Genomic DNA, 19,438 nt, shown 5'->3' on the forward strand with positions numbered 1-19,438 from the left:
CCATAGATGGGACCTGAAAAGTGACGTGATAGTGTCAAGAGCTGATGCCTGATTTTCCATCCCTTCCTCTCCAGGTCACAGGTTCCCTTCCTTCAATGATGGAAGAATCGTTTTTAAAAAGAAGCTACGTACAGATGTCATGCATATATCCTGGGTCAAGAAGTAAATAAAGTTGTAAAATGCTTTGTTTGCTTGATATACTTTCAAAAAGTTGCGTCTCTTTATCCTCGCTATCAGGACTTGCCTTTGCTTCTCAAAGCAGAAAACAACAAATATTCTTCCAAGGCTCCCTTGCAGCTATGAGTGATCACATGGCACAGTCCAAGAGAATGGAAACAAACATAAGGGGTATTCTTCGGTATTCTTCTTGTGTTCTTACTAGTTTCCACCTCCCAAAAAAAGATACTAAACATAATCTTCCTCCCACCCTTTACTTCAACCTGCAATTAATTGTACAGGACAATCTTTTGACTGAGAGGATAAGCCATAGAATTAATATCAATATGCTAAGAAAAGTGTCAGTGGGTAGCTAGAACATACATGAAATGGGTACCTCGAGAGTTACTGCTCTGTGAGATTGTTTACAGTCTGAACTACTGTTGATCAGGAATATCTTGCTGCTTGCAACTAGATGTTATCTTGACTCTTTGTACAGGGAAATATAGGTTTCCTTCTCTAGGATTTTATCAGTTAGAGATTCCAAAAGTCAGTTTAAACCAGCAAGTAAGAGCGAGTGCTTAGGAACCACGGGCATCATTTTGAAACACTGAAGTTATAAAGGCATCATCTAATGATGGTGATTTTTATTTAAGAATAAAATCCACATTTTAATACCAGGGGAAAGCAGTAGGCTGGGTTATTCTGGAAGAGAAACATAAGATGGCAGATTGGGAAAGGGTACCCATCAGTAAATTTATTCTTGGTCTTGCTATCCAGAATCAGATCATAACTTTATAATTAGCTACCTGCCAAGGGAATGTCTCAGCCGCCCAAGAAGTCCAGGAAGCACCTGCTGTACACGTTTTACCAGCACCAGACTGTCAGAGGTTGGAGGGAACTAATCTGCATTCAGATTAAGTGGCTGTCTATCTGCCAAGGTTATTTCTACTACCCACCCCGGCCTCAAATAACATGGAGTCACAGCCCTCTTCTATCTCGTCTTCAGAAGTCTGCATTACCTCTCATTACAAATCACTGTCCCCAGACATTTTGTCCAAGTATAATTCTTAATTTATTATTAAATATAATCTTGAATGCTGACAGTTTTTTACAGAATGTTCACCAAAAAAAAAAATAGACCTGGAAAAGGAATTACTCTATGCTTCTGAAGGACTCACAGAATCCTTGAAATCAGAGCAGGCAAGGCACAGCACAGTAAAGCACAGACAGTCAGACGTAATAAACAAACCCTTCTCAGAAACAGTGCTCTCACCACCCCAACCAACCACTTTCCACATCCAGTGCCCCTTTTCAGAAGTTCCTCCATGTAATTTGGCTCCTGAAGCTATTTCTAGACAGAGACATAAACAAGATCTGTGACTTTACATGAACTGACCAGATTAGTTATCTAGTAAGTTTCCTTTACGTACAGGTAAATCACTATGGTTGGATAATGCAGGGACCTAGTTGGTTTTTTACAGATTGCAAACACTAGAAGTACACAGGCTGGAAGAGACTAAGTCTACTGGGAAATTATGTTTCTGTGATTTATTTCCATGCAGGGCTGGGCATGTAAATTACTAGTGATGTAGTAGCCACTGTGGCATAGTTATCAGTGAGAAAGGAGAAACTCCTATGTAGACTTTGAAAAAAGCTTCACTGGAGAGAATGGTGATGGGAAATAAACCCTTGTATTGTTCTGAGTCATGAGAAATAAATTTTAAATAATACCATGGGAGTGTGTGTGTGTGTGTGTGTGTGTGTGTGTGTGTGTGTTGTTCTTGTTCTTGTTCTTGTTTTTGTTCTGAGATCAACTATTTTGAACCTTGAACATAATAGGGTGTTCCCTCCCATCAGGAGACATGTTCACCACCCTTGAAAATCCAGATCAGTTTATTCTTTAGCAGTTAATACCCATAGAAATGCCAAGTGGGAAATGGAGTCACCAAAAAACTCTCCAGATGCCTTTTGAGTCAATCTACAGTGTTTAAGTAGGTAAACCATAGGGAAAATAAGTGAAGGTATACCTTACCACTATTGTTTATAAGACAAATTTAGTTTTGAAATAAAGATCGGTTTCTCCTAAAATGCTTTCTTTTTACCTATCTACAAAAGTCTGATTGGTGTTCAAATATTGACTTCATTAGTTAATCTAAGTAATTTTAAATCGTACTTTCAGACAATTCATGCTACATTGCCCCATCACATTCATTAGACTGTCTAGATCATAATTTCTAAAACATTACTTTCAGATTAATATTGAAAAATTGTTTGGGCCCTCTTTCCTCCCAAATGAGAATACCCAGCCCAGAAGACACAAAATAGAGACATGAGCATTATAGTTTTCAAATGTCTCTTCAGAATTTATATGTCTGGTTGAATATTTTACCCTTCAAAGGAATCATCTACCCAATCATCTCATTATGATGATGTCTGTAATTGTGAAGACCCAGGAATGGTACAACATTGGACATGTGGTTTTAAATAACTATTCAGTGATCCCCATGAGGGAGTGAGTAGCTGATGAAAGAACAGACAGATACATTTAAAACTTCCCCCTTGATGACTACATTTCCAGCCTTCATACTTTTGTTTCAAAATCTAAATTCAAGGCAAAGCTTTGTAGTGTGAGGTACGTTTGATTGGTGAAAACATTTTAAAATCACTTAGAGTAAATTTGGGGAAGAAGAGACATTACTTAGCAGGATAAGGACACTTTGAGGAATACGAGGCATAGTCAAAGCACTGCAAGTGACATTCGCATAGTTGGACTTGGGAGGCAATTCCAGAAATGATCTGAGCATGAGCAATGACCCTGAGCCAGGCAGATCCATTCTAAAGGGAGTGATCAGAAGGACTATGCTTGTTTGAATGCAAAAACAAACCAAAACCTGGCATGCTAATTTCCTGGGTATATTTTAGCTGGGCTCAAATATTTGTGGTAAAGTTACATGTTATTTTGTAACTATAACCAAGGAAAAATATATAGTAACCTTATTCTAACCTAATGAGAAGTAAACCTCCTTTTTCCTCTCTGTAAAATCAAGTATCATTCTAGAGGACTTCTAGAAAGCTCTCTAGTGTTCTCATTTAATAAGTCTATAAATAAATAGCATAAACATCATTCACATATCTTCACATACTATCACTACACATCAGGGATTTCATATTAGAGGGAATTATCTCTTAAACAACCACAAAGCTTCAAGGAAAATCATGCTTTAGATAAAGATAACAAGGCTTATGGTTACCAGTGGCTCTTCTCTAATATTCTCTTGCTCACTGATAACTCTCTTTATCTCTGCCTCTCGCTCGGTCGCTTGCGTGCACACTCTCACTCTCTCTCTCTCTCTCTCATTCTCTCTCCCTGTTACCATGCATGCACCTAATCACACAACAACACAAACACATACCTCTGTCCATTCACAATAAACAATCTGTCCCTCAAACAGAGACAATTACAAAAATTAAACTGGTAGTTCACATTTGTGTGAAATCACTCTATAATGTGCACAGAGAAAAGCTGTTCTTCAAGATCTGTCAACTTTTCACTAAGTAGTGACAATTTCAAAAGGGGAAGAAATTCCTTCAAATGCTAGTATGACAGCAGGCTTTAGAAGTTCCTGCTTCCGATTGTGTCCAAAATATCTGATTCTGTAGACTCCAGGGAGGGCAGTATCTGGAATATGCCAATGTATTGTTGCATTGCTCAGACCCAGTACTCCCTTGTGCCAATAAAATCTGTTAATAGAAAACAAACAATAAAAATTAGAATATTGCTCTTTAAAACGTGTGATTCTTCATCCTGCATGCAAGCCCAGGCCTCTTTCCTACCAGATAACTTCAACTTGCCCATGTAACATATAAACTGCAGGCCTAGCCTGCAGTATCATCTTATGCTAGGACCTTGCCAGTAAGTTCACCCTGCTACCATCTTCTTCAGTCCTCATATCTACCCTGAGTCCCACATCTAATGTCCCAGCCTAGTCTAGTAAGCCACATCCATCTGGCCTACAACTCTCAAGCTTTGGAAAGGATGTGCACTCATTCGAGTTCCCCAGATACTGCTTGATTCTATCACACCTGCACTCTGGACCACTTTCAGATTGAGTCCAACTTGCACATCCTATGCTCGATCCCTGCCTGCTTATGTCCACATTAGACATAAAACCCAACTGAGGAAGTCCACATGCCTGGGTCTAAGCAAGCAATGTGAAAGAACAAAACAGTTTGTCCTTCTGGTAGTCCTATAGAAATTTTCCCCAATGATAATTAAGTGAATAAACCCCAAGATATAATGTTTAAAGAACAGTCATGAAGTTCATCAGAAAACTAAAGGACTTTAAAGAAGACATAAAGAAACGAACCAATGAACCAATGTACTTAAAGAGAATGGATGCCTGCCTGAGTGATGCCCAAAGCAACACACACACACAGACTCTCTCTCTCTCTCTCTCTCTCTCTCTCTCTCTCTCTCTCTCTCTCACACACACACACACACACACACACACACACACACACACACACACACACACACACAGAAGCCTAAAGCTGAACAAAGTAATGAGGACAAATCCAGGATTTGAAAGAAGAATTCAATAAATAGAAAGAGAACTCAAACTAAAGATTGAGATGGAGCTGATAATAATCTGAATAACCCAACTTGACTCGCAGAATGAATGGATCAAGAATGATATAGAATATTAGCTATATATAGGTATTAGCAAAGTATATGAAAAAATAGGGAAGGGTATTCAAAAATTATGGGACACCAGAAAAAAAAAAGGAACAACTTTTCAAATTGTAGGCATAGATGAAGAAAATTTCATGTCAATAGAATAGACATGATGTTCAACAAGATAATAGAAGAAAACTTTCCTAAGCTAAGGAAAGGCACAGTGACATAGCTAGAAGAAGCACACAGAGCAGCAAATGAACAAAACCAGTAAAGAAACTCACTATGGCATATCATTGTTCAAACACTAAATATAAGAAACAAAAGGTGAGTATCAAAAGATGCAAGGGGGAAAAAACACACACACTAGTCGCATGTGAAAGAAACCCCATCCATATAGCATCAGATTTTTTAATGTGAATTTCAAAGACCGGAAGAGTTTGAAGCAATACATTCCAAGTTCAAAAAGGCTATAACTACCAACTTAGACTATAGCCAGAAAAATCTATCTGCCACAGAATGGAGAAAGAAAAAGTTTCCATAATACAAAAAGGCTCTTGGTCACTAAACCAATCCTAAACAGAATACCAGAAGCAATACTTCAGATTCAAGAGAATAGCCTTAGCCAAGTGACTGTAGAAAGAAAGCAGATAAAACTATAATTACTAATACAGAAATTACATCTAATAGCATAACCAATAGAAAGCAACAAAATGATACCATACAATCTGTGCACACCATTCAACAATAACTTTAAATATAAACGGCTTAATTCTCCAGTCACAAGACAGAACCTAGGTGAACAGAATTCATCTTTATGTTGTCTATAAGAAACTTGCTTTATCTTTAAAGTTAAAGGATGAAAAAAGCATTAAATGTTGTCCTTATAAGAGTTGCCTTGGTTATGGTATCTGTTCGCAGCAGTAAGAACTAGATAGGACACTCCCAAACTCTTTCTAAGAAGTCAGCATCACGCTAATACCCAACCAGATAAAGACACAATAAAAACAAATGTAAACAAAAGGCTGATATCCTTGGGGAACATAGATGTTTTAAATGCTCGGTAAAACACTACAAATCATATCACAGACACATATAAAAAAGATTATCCACCACAATCAAGTTGGCTTTATCCCCAAGATGCAGGGAGAGTTAAACATACCTAGCATAAGTCAATAAATATAATCAATCACCTAAACTTAAAGACAAAAAATTGCATGATCATCTCAATAGATATAGAACATGCTTTTGACAAAAGTCCTAGAGAGAGAAGTACCACGGGAAGATACCTCAACATAATAAAGGCTCTCTATGGCAAATCCACAGCTGACATCATCCCAAATGGAGAGAACTTGAAACAATCCCACTGACACAAGGAGTGAGAGAGGGCTGCCCATTCTTCTCACTTGCTTTCACTATTGTGCTCTAACCACTAGTTAGAGCAATAAGCAAGAGAGAGAAATTACATGGATACTTATGGGGGGGGGAGAAGGAGAAAAATTACTCCTCTTTGTCGATGATATGCTATGATACGTAAGAGATGCCAAGATTTCACCAGATGCCTTCTCAAACCAATCAACAATTTCAGCCACATGGCAGTAGACAAAGTCAAGTTCCAAAACCCAACTTTGGCTTTTCTAAACACCACCAACAAACACACTGAGAGAGAGATCACAGACACACTCCCATACACGACCATGTGCAACAGGGTCAAAGGAAGTCAAATATCTAGGAATAAACCAAAGCAAGGAGGTGAAGACCTCTACAATGAACGCTACAGAATCGTCTCAACTCTGTCACCCAGTGTACGTCTTAACCAGTTTACAAAAAGCCTGGCTAGTCTTTCCAGGAATCCCTGTGACCATGAAAAAACAAAGGTCATGGAAGCTGGATGGGGCCATAGCTCAGAGATCCAGCGCCTTCTTACCCTGAACCGGACTCTACCCAGGACACCACTAAAATCAAAGCCAAAGGTGGCAGCTGACACCTCATTAGTACCTAATCCTAAAGAAACCCATACTGTGCTGCTTCCAGTCAAGATAGTCAAAATGGAGTCTAATTAATCAGTTAAATGTGGCCAGGAGGAGCCTTGGGAATTTTCTATGATTAATGTTGTGTACTTAGAAGTCTTTTAGTTTGTCCTTCCTACATGGTGAAGCAACTGTTTTCAAAGCTTCTAAGACAAATAATCAATAAACGTGTTTACCTCGTCTCCCAGGAGGCATCGTTATGCATTATCTGCCAGTTGGCTACAGAGTCCTCGTATTTCTCCACAGTGAGGAAGGTTTGATGGGTCTGAAATACAATTAACACCACTTATCAAGCCCAAACACTTAGAGAGAGATCTGGTCTGCACTGTCTCACCTCGCTACATAGCATCCCACCCGTGCCTGCTGCTGTGCGTGCACAAACGCTAGGATTTTACCCAAATAACTAAGTAACCCTTTCATGCAGTGTCTTCAGAGTGATCGTTTACACCCTCCCGATAAAATGGAAGTTTAGGAATTCTAAAGAAGCATAATTATGGTGTTCACAGCAAATTAGAGCTGAGAAGAAATTTAACGTGAAGTGAGATTTTAAAAAGAGTGATAGATTTTCTCCAATCTGCAAGGAAATGGGACTTCAACTCTCTCTCTGTCTCTGGGTAGCTGAATTATTAGTTACCATGCCTTCCTAAGTCAAAAATGCATTAATTGCCCCTGTTCTGGGGTTCTAAAGACACCTCTACTAAATAATAGATACCTAGAAACTGTAACATAAGCTATAACGTTCAGTTTCTATACTGAAAGAGGACTAATAAAACAATTTGTTTCACACCAAGAGTCTGGCTTCGAATAAAGCCAAGAGTCAAATAAGACGAAAGCTGATAAATGAAATGGCCACAAGACTTTAATACAGCCTCCCTTAAAGACAGGCCTGCTGGGGCAGTGGAGATGGGCCAGCGCTTGCCCCAGGACCAGAGTTCGGATGCTCAGAAACCACAGCCTATGACAGAGATGCCTATAGCAGTGCAGGGAGGGAGACAGGCGGACCCCTAACGCTCACTTGCTAGCTCCCTTAAGGCTTCAAGTTCAGTGAGAGGCCCTGTCTCAAAAATAAATAAAGTAGAGGGTAAGTGAGCAAGAGTCAATGTTGGTCTTTGGCCTCCATGTGTGTGCACCCAGACCAACTTTGGTAAATGCATTACTTATTTATGTTTTGGTCATGTCATTGTCTAAAACAATTCTGCAATTGTTCAATTGATACCTGATATTTTGATAAAGATATGCTCATAATCATGATGGCTAATCAAGAAATATTTATTTATTTATTTATTTATTTTTTTTGCGTAGTCAAGGCATAACGGCCATGGGGGAGAGGGCTCAGACGGAGTAGTAGGTATGATGGGTCCTAATAAGTAGGTCTGGAGTACAGGTTGGAAAACACACCTCGGCCTTTAACAGGGACAAAGCTAGTGATTACCTTTTCCCTCTTCCCTGTCATAATCTCTGACAGGTACAATTTACTACAAATTGAACGTTCTGCCACTGACAATAAGACAAGCGACTGAACAGCAGTGAGGATTCAATTAGCTGCATGCAAGGGTACATACAAAGCATCCAGCCTGATACTTGTAGACAGCGGTTAATCAGCGGTTGGAGACAGTGATAACTGAGGTTTGCAGATGATCACAGGACGCTAGACATTGTTTTGCACCACCTCAGAGTATTGTGAGAAATGAAATCTATTCTCATTACGATGCTGTTATCCTGTTCTCACAACAATGGTGATAAAAGGACCCTGAGGATGCTGGGCTTGATACAGTATTTCAATCTCTTCAGAAAGCAATGTGAGGAGCATGAGCGTGGTCTGGTGTGGCTTGGCCACAGGTGTACAGCAACTGTCCACACATTAGAACATTTCTCCCAATCCTTACATGGGATGATATTATATTGCCACATGTCTACCACGGAAGTAATGACGTTTGGACAGACAGAAGTGACACAGCTCATTTGGGAAGAAAACACTTTGGATCATAAGTGATTATGGACCCCAAGGAGACTGGCTCACAATATAATGATTACATCCTCAGTCAGGGGAGGGAAGTGCTAACCCATGCGCTTCATATGCCCACTTTCCCCTAAAATTTCTCTTCAAATTCTGTAGAGTTTGTGGCCATGGTTTGTCATCTTCTCTTATTTTGTTTAGTCCTTTAAAATATTTGTTTATTTATGCTATTGCGCTTGTAGTGAGAGGGGTGTGTGCATGGCACAGAACCCATGTCAAGGTCAGAGGACACCTTGTGAGAGCCCAGTCTCTCCCTCTTCTATGTGGAGTCCTGGAACTGAACTGGGCTTGCTGAACAAGCATCCGTACAAACTGAGTAGCTTTACCATCTAATTTCCTTAGTTTCTAATCACAGTTGTTATATAGCAATGGCTAGCATCCAACTACTGATATCTCGCCTCTGCTTCCAAGCTCTGGGATTACAAATCTGTGCCACATCTGTCTGTCCAGATTTTTGTAGACAGAACCTGCCCTATTATTGATTGCTTGTTGGACATAAGACAGTTCTAAGGAAATTACAGAAGGTTAACGTGATCTCATTTCTACACACTGTGTGTGTATGTGTGTGTGTGTGTGTGTGTGTGTGCTTTATCATAAATATAATAGCAAAAAAAATTAGACATGTTTTATAACAAATTCTTAACAGTAATAACTCTAAAAAATAGATTTGTGGGAAGAAATGTTCTATTTTACAAATATGCTACTTGTTTCTACATTGGGCACATATTTTTCAAGATTAATAAATAAACTTTTTTTTAATGTTCCAGTAAAGAACAGGAAATGAACAGTGTAAACTAACGAAGAGCACATGGGACAGAACCTCAGGGCAGGTACCAGTGTGTGATCACCCCGAAATAGAAGAGTCGGGTCCAGAGTTGCAGTGCCGGAGGGGTCAGAAAGATCCCCAAAAGGCAGGGAAATCATGTCCTTTGTTTTGACCTTTCAATAACAAACTCAGTAAGTTCTAAATTTCAATATGTAAATGAGAATGTCTCTAAATCCTTATCTGCTGGGGAAGCAGTGTGGTCCTGGAGGATCTGTTCTACACACGGCCCTGTAAGAAGTTAATTAAATCTTCATGGGTTTGTCTTCCACATCCAACTCCACACTAGCCGTCCCCACGGAACACTTTCCCACCTCCACAAATAAAGTAGGGGAGAAGCCTGATACATTTTTGGATATGGGAGATTCTCCTGTAAAGTGAAGAGAAACTTTAAAACTTTGGAAGACCATGAGGCTCACCTGGTTTTCTGCTGAATTCTTTGGGTTAGCGCCTACAAAGACAACTTCAACCACTTCTCCCTGGAAGTAAAAGTGGAATTGAATGAAATCTAAAGCAAGCCTCCTTATCAGATTGGATGCATTGTCTGCTCCATGTTCCAACACCCTAGATGCTTACTCATTCCACCCCGTTTCATTAAGGGATCCCTCTAAGTTTGATAGGAATTAGATCCAAAGAATTTGACTTTGGCAGATTCTGATAAATGAAGATCCAGAGCTAAAAATCTTTCAACGTGATAACAGATGAAAATGGCTTCAAATTACATTCCAGAGCCCTGTCTTCAAATAGGCAACACAGACCACAGAGAAATCAGAAGTGAACCCCCATCGCTGCAGCCACTCAGACACTGACAAAGGTGTCAACACATTAATTGGAGAAAAAGCGGCCTCAAAAATAACCTCCAACCGCACAGAAAATAATCAGCTAACAAATGGGATTGCAGGGAATTAGAAAGTTTCTTCTGTACAGCAAAGGAAAACATCCACGGAGTGGAGAAGCATTTAGAGGATGCCAAGGCTATACCTATCTTAGCTTCTTTTCCTATTCCGGTGATAAAATAATGTGACAGAAACAGCCTATGGGAGGAAGAGCTCTGGCTCACAGATCAAAGGAGCAAGTCAAGCCCGCAGTGAGCTCACTCTCTGAGTCTCCTTAAAGATCTGTTTCATTTTTAGTCATGTGCAGATGTGTATGTCTGTTTGTAGATATCTGCAGGAGAGTAGGTTCCTGCAGAGGCCAGATAGCTCCGATTCCTCTGGAACTGGAGTTACAAGTGGCTGTGAGCTACCAGCCATGGGTGCTGAGAACCGAACTCATGTACCCTGGAAGAGAAGTGCACACTCCTAACTGCCGTGCCTTCGCTTCAGCCCCCCTCTTTCTCCATTTCATACAGACCTGAATCCCCTTTCCCAAAAATGCTCCCTTATACAACTGAGATTGGCAGTGTGTCAAACTGCTTCCAGGAATACTGATGCAAGTGTGTACGCATAGACAAACACTTCTCTTGGCTTTACAGAGAAGCCTCTCTACACGATGAATAGCAGTGCAGGACAGTCTTGGCTGCTCAAGGTGCTGAGACAAGGAAAAAAAACAGAAAAACAAAGAAAACAAACAAAAACCAAAAAGCAACTGAGTTCTCAGTCCTCAGGGGACATTGATAGCATTCCCTGGAAGGTTCATGGAATATTACAGGAGTGGCAGAAAGAATTTAAAAGCCAGAAGATAGGGAGGAGACTGCGGAATGCTATTTTCTTTCTTTCTTTTTAAAGATTTATTCATTTATTATATATGAGTACACTGTAGCTGTCTTCAGACACACCAGAAGAGGGCATCGGATCTCTTTACAGATGGTTGTGAGCCACCATGTAGTTGCTGGGAATTGAACTCAGGACCTCTGGAAGAGCAGTCGGGTACTCTTAACTGCTGAGCCATCTCTCCAGCCCGTGGAATGCTATTTTCAAGGTATGACACAGCCATTGCGATTTTGGGCTTGTGAGCTGCACTGGGCCTACACAAGACTGGACCTGCCAAAAGTCAATCAAGAAATGGGAAGACTATCATGGGGCCCTACCCAGTCCTTCTACACCAGCTGCTATTTATGGATTCTAGGTGATGATCAGTAATTATCTTCAGATATGTACCCACTGGTGCGTCCACGAGGATCTGTTGTCTAACTCCATATCCATGGTCACACAGATGGTGCTGATGAAACTCAGTGGGACATCAAACAACAACAACTACACAAGCACAGGAAAGGATCTGTAGGGAGAGGGATGTGGGCAGGAGTGGGAAGGAGAGGAGCCACAGAGGAGAGGGAGTGATCAAGCTGCATTCTACACATGTATGGAATTACTGAATAACAAACATAAGAAGAAAAAGCTTGTAAAGAGAAAAGCTTGTAAAACTATGTGACTTGATGGTGATTTTTACTGGGAACTATACCACATTGGCCTCTCCTAAAATACATCTTTAGTTCCAATAAATTAAATAGGTAAAAAGTTAGAATCAGAGAGAGAAAAGCTGGGTTTTACATCATCAATTAACATGCTCAAGATGATTTTCAACAGTGGTTTACAGAGGCCCATCTCCCAGGTGATTCTAAATTCTTTCAAGTTTGATATATAACATGAGTCCATCACAAGATCTGACTCTGTATTCTTATCTAGGCTCTATAGATGAATTCCAGAAATTAAATACCCAAAACAAATCATCTAATCAATAAGTGAGTTAATGAGTGGAAAAGAATGTTTTGAAAAGAACAACTGTCGTAGAAATATTGTCCTAAAGTATTCAACGTCATTAGTTGTCAGGGAAATGCAATCTAAAACCACACTGAGATTTTACCTCTCGCCAGTTGGACTAGCTACTAAACCAGCAACAGCCACTGCTGGCCAGGATTAGGGGAAGAGAAACCTGTCTCCCCTGCTACTGGACATGTACACGTAGGCAGTTAATACATAAATCAGTACTGAGACTGCTCAGAAACTAGGGCTGGAACTATGAGATGATCCAGCTTTACCATCCCTAGCCATATCCATGAAGGACCCCAGGTCAGCAAGTTTACTTCTCTATTGCTGTGGTAACCACTGACCAAAAATCAGGAAGAAGCAGTTTATACTTTTGCTTCACAGTCCATCATTTGAGCAATTTAGAGTGGAAACTCAAAGCAACAACCTGGAGTCAGGAACTGAGGCAGAAGGCATGGAAGAGTGAAGCTTGCTCCCCGTGGCTTGCTTAGCCTGCTTTCAAATACAAGCCAGGGCAGCTTGCTTAGGAATGACACCACCCACAGTGGGCTCCCTCCACATCAACCATTAACCCAAAAAGTGCCCTCACAGACATAACCGTAGGCCAATCTGAGATGAAGGAAAACTCTGCAATGGAGGTTCCCTCTTCCCAGGTGACTGTAGTTTGTGTCCATGTGACAAAAACTAGCCAGCACAGCATACCAGAAAATATTTGCATATCTATGCTTACTGAGGGACTGTGGACAAGAGCCAAGATAGGAAACCATCCTCCATGTTCATTAACAGAAGAACAGATAAAATGTAACACCGTAGAATTCTATACTGCTATGAAGCAGAATTAAATTTGGAGGAAAAGTGATAGGAATGGTGATCACTGAATTAAACAAAAGCAAGGCTCAGAAAGACAAATGTGGTGTGCTGTGCCTCACATGTGGGTATAGATTAAACATATGTAAATACATATATGACATTGTGACATGAAAGTAGAAAAAATTATTCAGTTTAAAAAACATATGAGCTAGGTTTCTCTGTGACACTATAACATATAATATATATATATAATATATACACACACATATATATATACTAACTGTCTCTGTTCACCCCATAATCCCTGTCCCCCAGATCTTCTTACTGCTGAACCCCTCTTTTGCCCAAACATTCCTTTTTCTGCTTTCATGACGTGCATATTCTATAACTCTCCCTTGTTCTCACTTCCTCCTACCTTCACACCTCTTTATCTCATTGTATGCGAATAAAATGGTTTAAAACAAATTTATACAGCACAGAAACAGACAAAGATCAGCATCACCAGGTTCCACCAGCCTTGTCTAAACTCCATCCAATCCCAGACCGCAGAAGCTTTCGTTCTTCAGCCCCAGTCTGGGTGTCTCATCTCATGAATATTTTGTTGTATCAATTTGGTTGGGCTTGAGACTGTGGTTGGACATTGGAATACAATTCCTAAGGCACTTAGCAGACACACATTAGCCCAAGGAAGTCTACCGGTTCTACAGGAAATTGCAAAAGACAAGCCAAGGGTCATGATTTATTCCATCTCTCATCGGAAATAAAAAACAAGTTTGAGGAAACTAGGGGAGGGAAGTAGGGACAAATAAGAACAAAACACAAGGGGTGTGTGTGTGTGTGTGTGTGTGTGTGTGTGTGAAAATATAGGAAGGAAATCCATTTTTTTCTATGTTAACCAAAAACATAATGTTCAAAAATGGAAAGAAGATGAATATACATGAAGATATAGAATATGTATGACCTTCCATTACAAGGCTGGGGTAAGGAATATGCATAAAGTGAAGGCAGAGGTGCGGAGAGGATATTGGGGGTGATAAGCAAGCACAGCCTGCTTCCTCTAGATGTAAACATATGAGGTCCAGGAACTTTTTCTAAGACTAATGAGACCATCAAGAGGGGGCACAGGGCAAGCCAAGCAGAGGAATAATTATATATATAATAAATACACACACACACACACACACACACACACACACACACACACACACACACGCACGCACGCACGCAGACTGGCTAGTTTTTCTCAACTTGACACAAGCTAGGAACATCTGGCAAAAAGGAAGCAACCGAGAAACTGCCTCCGTAAGATTGGCTTGAAGGTAAGTCTATAGGGCATGTTCTTGACTAATTGATAGGGTAGGGCCTAGCCCACTGTCTGTTGTGCCACCCTGGGTCAGGTGGTCTTGGGGGTAGCGGGGTACATAAGAAAATAAAGTGAGCAAGGCAGATGGAGGGAATAAGTAGGCAGCACTCCTCCATGCCCTCTGCATGGATTCCCACCTCATGCTTCTACACTACCTTCCCTGCATGATGGACCTCAAGCTATAAAATGAAATTAACCCTTTCCTCCTCAAGCTGCTTTTGGTCTTGGCACTTCATCACAACAACTGGAACTCTATCCCAGACAATGTGCATGGAAATGTAGTGATGAAACTCACTGTTCCTCATGCAAACTGAAAGCCTTCATAAAAATGTTGGCCATGAAGAAAAGCCCAAGTCCATTTGCTTTTGCAGCTAGATGTGAGTAAAGAATAGTCAAAGACACTGACTCATACTTCTTGCACAGTTTTCCAGAAAACACGAGCAGAAACACCTCCCTACTCAACCTTAATAACTCTGACACCAGAAGCCACGAAACACGGAAAAACCGTCTTCATTGGAAGGAGTCTAAAACACCCGGGCAGTGTGTGAACCAAGCAGACAGCACAGAGAACAGATTAGACACCAGAAGCAGCAGGATTTAATATCTAAAAATCAGTTAACACAGAATAGCATATTAATAGGTTGAATGAAAGAAAACTACACGGTCATGTCAGTGACATGGGAAAGCACTCACAAAAAATCCTATATCTACTACCAGGAAAGCCTATCAGCATGCTAAGTATGAAATAAATGGTCTTGACCTGATTCAATATGTTGTCTACTAAACTCCTGACAAATGGGTCATATTAAAGGGGGTACATGGAGTGTGCAGTTAAGAGCAATTCCTTCTCTTATACAGAACTTGAGTTTGATGGCTACTTGAAACTCTAGCTCTAAGGAGCCAACACACCCTTCTGTCATCACAATAAATAAATATATATATATATATATATATATATATATATGGTGTGTATACATAAAGATACATATGTGTATATAATTTTAAATGGATGGATAGATAGATAGATAGATAGATAGATAGATAGATAGATAGATAGAGGAAATCTAAATACACATCTCCTAAGACCAGAAACAAGCCCAGGCTACCAAGTCTCACAAATCCTAGTCCAGAACTGTTATGGTTTAATTATGATGTGTACTCCCTTCCACCATGATTACTCTAGTGGAGTCTGGGATTCCAGGGGTTAGAACCATTCAGAGGTGACAGAATTAGGAGAGCACTAGCTTCACCTATATGTTTATCCATTTTATCTACTATGGACTTATACTGAATGGTCCATTAAGAAAGTAGGTCACTGAGAGCGTGCCTTTGAAGGCTAAATCGTGCCCCTGGACCATCCCTGTGTTTTCTATACTTTCCTGCCACCATGGGGTGGGAAGAGTTCCCCTGTCACACACTCACGATGCATAAGCCCAGGGCAAGGGAGCCAAGTGGTCAGGTTTGAAAGCTCCGAAACAATGAACCAGGATAAATCCTCTCCTCGGCCGTGACGCTTAACTCTGCCCACCACTTGGCGAGATGAGAACCGTTTATGGAGATATTCCAGAGAGACTTATTCGATGATGAAGTCTCACCCTAGTGTGAATGGCATTGCCCCCTGAGCTAGAATACTGGACTGAAGATGAAGGAAAAGGTGAATGGACAAGCATTTGCCTCTCTGCTTCTGGCAGGGAGGCAGTGTGACCAGCTGCCTCACATGCGTGCTGCCATGGTTCCCCCACTATGGTGGACTGCATCCTCCATTTGTGAGCCAAGAACACTCTCTTCCATCCTCGGGCTGTTCTTATCAGCCATCTTGTCACCGTAGTCAGAGACTTCACTGATACTGTGTGCGTCAGTCACTCACAGCACTGAGGAACTGACACTACATTCTAGATCATTCAGTAACTGATGAAGCATGACACTGAAGCTTAGTCATGCTTCATTAGACAAAAGAGAAATCTAGAAATGGACAAATCAAGTTACTTCGTTTGCTGATTACATTATAAAGGTAGGAATCCCTAAGGCGGGGGAGAAGAGAAGACCTGCTGGAATTAATACATCATTCAGTGAGAATGCAGAACACAAAATCAGCATAAAATGTAGCAGGGCAGGTCCCACTTTACTTCTATTGCTTTCCCATACCTTGATCTAAAAGGTAGCTTGGTCCAACTCCTATGCATGAATGTTTGACTATCTATTTAAAAAAAAGAATAATTTGCATTTTGGAAATTCAATTTTATGTAGCTAACAATGAGGGGGGAAAGCAGTGTTTCCCATTTCCCTCTGCAAAGATGGAAATAGATATAAGCATCACCATCGCAGAAGCTAGCCTGTGCTACTGCCAACATCACCATTGCTGCTGAAGCTAGCCTGTGCTACTGCCAACATCACCATTGCTGAAGCTAGCCTGTGCTACTGCCAACATCGCCATTGCTGCTGAAGCTAGCCTGTGCTACTGCCAACATCACCATTGCTGAAGCTAGCCTGTGCTACTGCCAACATCGCCATTGCTGCTGAAGCTAGCCTGTGCTACTGCCAACATCACCATTGCTGAAGCTAGCCTGTGCTACTGTCAACATCACCATTGCTGAAGCTAGCCTGTGCTACTGCCAACATTACCATTGCTGAAGCAATGATATGAAACCACTAGAAGCAGGTGATGATGTTTTTCCTTTTACCTCCGGAAGCAAATTCTTAAAGCATTTGGAGACTTTCCTGTGAGTCTTACCACTCTGTATTCAGGTTTTGCTGGCTGCAGGACATCCCCAAATTGTTTGCCTATTGGTGCTCTATCCGCAATATTAGGAATAAGTGAACCTATCAGGTTTTTGAAGAATGGAGGCTCAGGACCGCTGCTCATGTTGGCTACTGTATCCTGAAACAGAGAGCATTTGTTAAAGAAAGGCACAACGGAGATGAAGCCATACTGCCCGTCCCCATTCCTATGCCAAGACATGCCCTCATTAAAGGAGGCACACACACACACACACACACACACACACACACACATCTAAACACCAGCCCTCCAAAAGCTAACAATGTTTAACAAGCACATTCCTAAAATGAGAGCCTAAGTGTTTGTAATTTAAATTTTTTGATAAAAGAATGTTGCACTTGAAGGTAGTTTCTTTGCTAGCCTGGCTTGTCTAATCTAGATATCAGAAAGCACCCAAGTTAGATTCTGGGCAGTCATTGTTTTCCTTGTGTAGTTCAAGGTAGTGATCTACCACATATTTTAACTTCATGACATGATATTGCAATGTTTATATTTTCAATATTTTGTCTCATATATGTCCTGATGTGTATGTGTGTCAGAAGTCAGTATTAAATGTCATTCTTATTCAGGTACCACATATCTTGGTTATTGTGCCAGGTGCCTCTCACTGATTCAGCTAGGAAGCTTATAAGCAAGCCTCTGGGATCCTCCTGGCTCATCTCCCCAGGACTGGGATTATAAGAGTACAGTGCATATATAGCCCAGCTTTTCCATTCCAGTGCTGAGGGTCAAATTCTGAACAGTGTGCTTGCAAACATGAGCTATATCTCAAGCTTCTAAAATGTTACTTTGACAGGTTGGTTAAGGGTGGAGTGGGGTTGACACAGGTCTTAACGATGCTACCTGGACTTTCCTGGATTTTGCTGCACAGGCCAGGCTGCCCTAAACTGGGATGCTCATATCCCTGCTACGCTTGCTATACACACAGGCAAGTACCAACATGCTTGCTTCAAATTGTGGATAATCTCTTTACCCAAAATCATTATCAAGGTCCTCTTCTAGTCCCAAATCTGTGCTGAATAATATAATAAATATATCTTTATTAAAAATTTAAGATCAGCCATATCCTGACCAATTAATAATGTTTTCCACAAGATTCACCAACTTTAATGGAGGCATCAAAACAAGAGTCTCTTTGTTTCAATAGCCCTTGATACATATTTAGTGTTCTTCAATGTTCACATTGGATTGTTAGTTTTTATAGCTGCACAGGGTATGGGGAATACACTGTCATTCTGATGCTGCAAGCAAGAAGATGGAATTGAATATACTCAGTTGGTTTTCAAGACCACATAGTCAGTCTTAAAATAAGTGACCATATCATAGACCAAGAACCAAGTTTACAGGGCAAAGGAACAGGTCTAAGGGCACTATGGTTTAAAAAAAAGAGTAAGCAAAGTGTGTTCAAGTCTCCAGATTATGTTGAAATTTCAAATACACTAGGCAGCTATAGAATTGTATGAAACTGCTTGATTTGGTCTACAGCACATAAGTATCACGCACTTCAATCCATTATACGCACAGTTTTTTTTTTTAATGGTGTGTGGTGGTAAGCAATATACTTACTATTGTAAATTCTACAGGTACTACATATAGATCTGCTTATTATCTTAAGCTCTTTGACCCCATTTGTCAACCAACTATACCACAACTGCACCTATATAAATGTGTCCTAAAGGGGACTTTTCATGCTAAGGAACATTAGTAAATCAGTGGTGTGCATTTCAGAAACTCACATGTGTGCATGCCAAGGCAGTACAAGAGTTCAACGAACCTAAGTCTCCATTCATTACCATTTATATTATTTTGGACCTTCATAAAATTTAAAAATGCTATTAGTTATAAGGGTGAGATTCCTCTAATTGGAAAATACACCTCAATTTCAGAGATGTCTTAATGAAGAATATGAATATCAAAGTATTCTGTACCTGCATGGTCTACTCAACTCTCTGAATGGCAGGAAAGAATTTGGCAAGTGATCACTGACTGTTGTTATAGTACAGATGGCCAACTACCACCTTCAAGTATTTTTGATAATCTAAAACCATGGAGAAAAGTAATATCTCCTTACTTCAAA

At 40.5% G+C, this 19,438-nt stretch overlaps 1 protein-coding gene across 26 annotated transcripts in view; it reads right to left on the reverse strand.

Moving 5' to 3' along the window:
* Nucleotides 1–1,207: 1,207 nt before the first annotated feature.
* The window catches only part of Asah2 (N-acylsphingosine amidohydrolase 2), a 106,980-nt gene continuing 88,749 nt past the window's right edge, over nucleotides 1,208–19,438 (reverse strand). For all 26 annotated transcript variants that reach the window (XM_087569653.1, XM_087569135.1, XM_087568642.1 and 23 more), the window contains 4 exon segments: nucleotides 17,314–17,460; nucleotides 10,124–10,183; nucleotides 7,041–7,129; nucleotides 1,208–3,900 (listed from right to left, as the gene is read on the reverse strand). In XM_087569653.1, the coding sequence (XP_087425779.1) occupies nucleotides 3,711–3,900; nucleotides 7,041–7,129; nucleotides 10,124–10,183; nucleotides 17,314–17,460 (486 nt within the window). In that variant the 3' untranslated portion in view covers nucleotides 1,208–3,710.

Source organism: Rattus norvegicus, chromosome 1 (assembly GCF_021556685.1).
Source record: "Rattus norvegicus strain SHRSP/BbbUtx chromosome 1, alternate assembly SHRSP_T2T, whole genome shotgun sequence".
In the NCBI taxonomy this organism is placed as follows: Eukaryota; Metazoa; Chordata; class Mammalia; order Rodentia; family Muridae; genus Rattus; species Rattus norvegicus.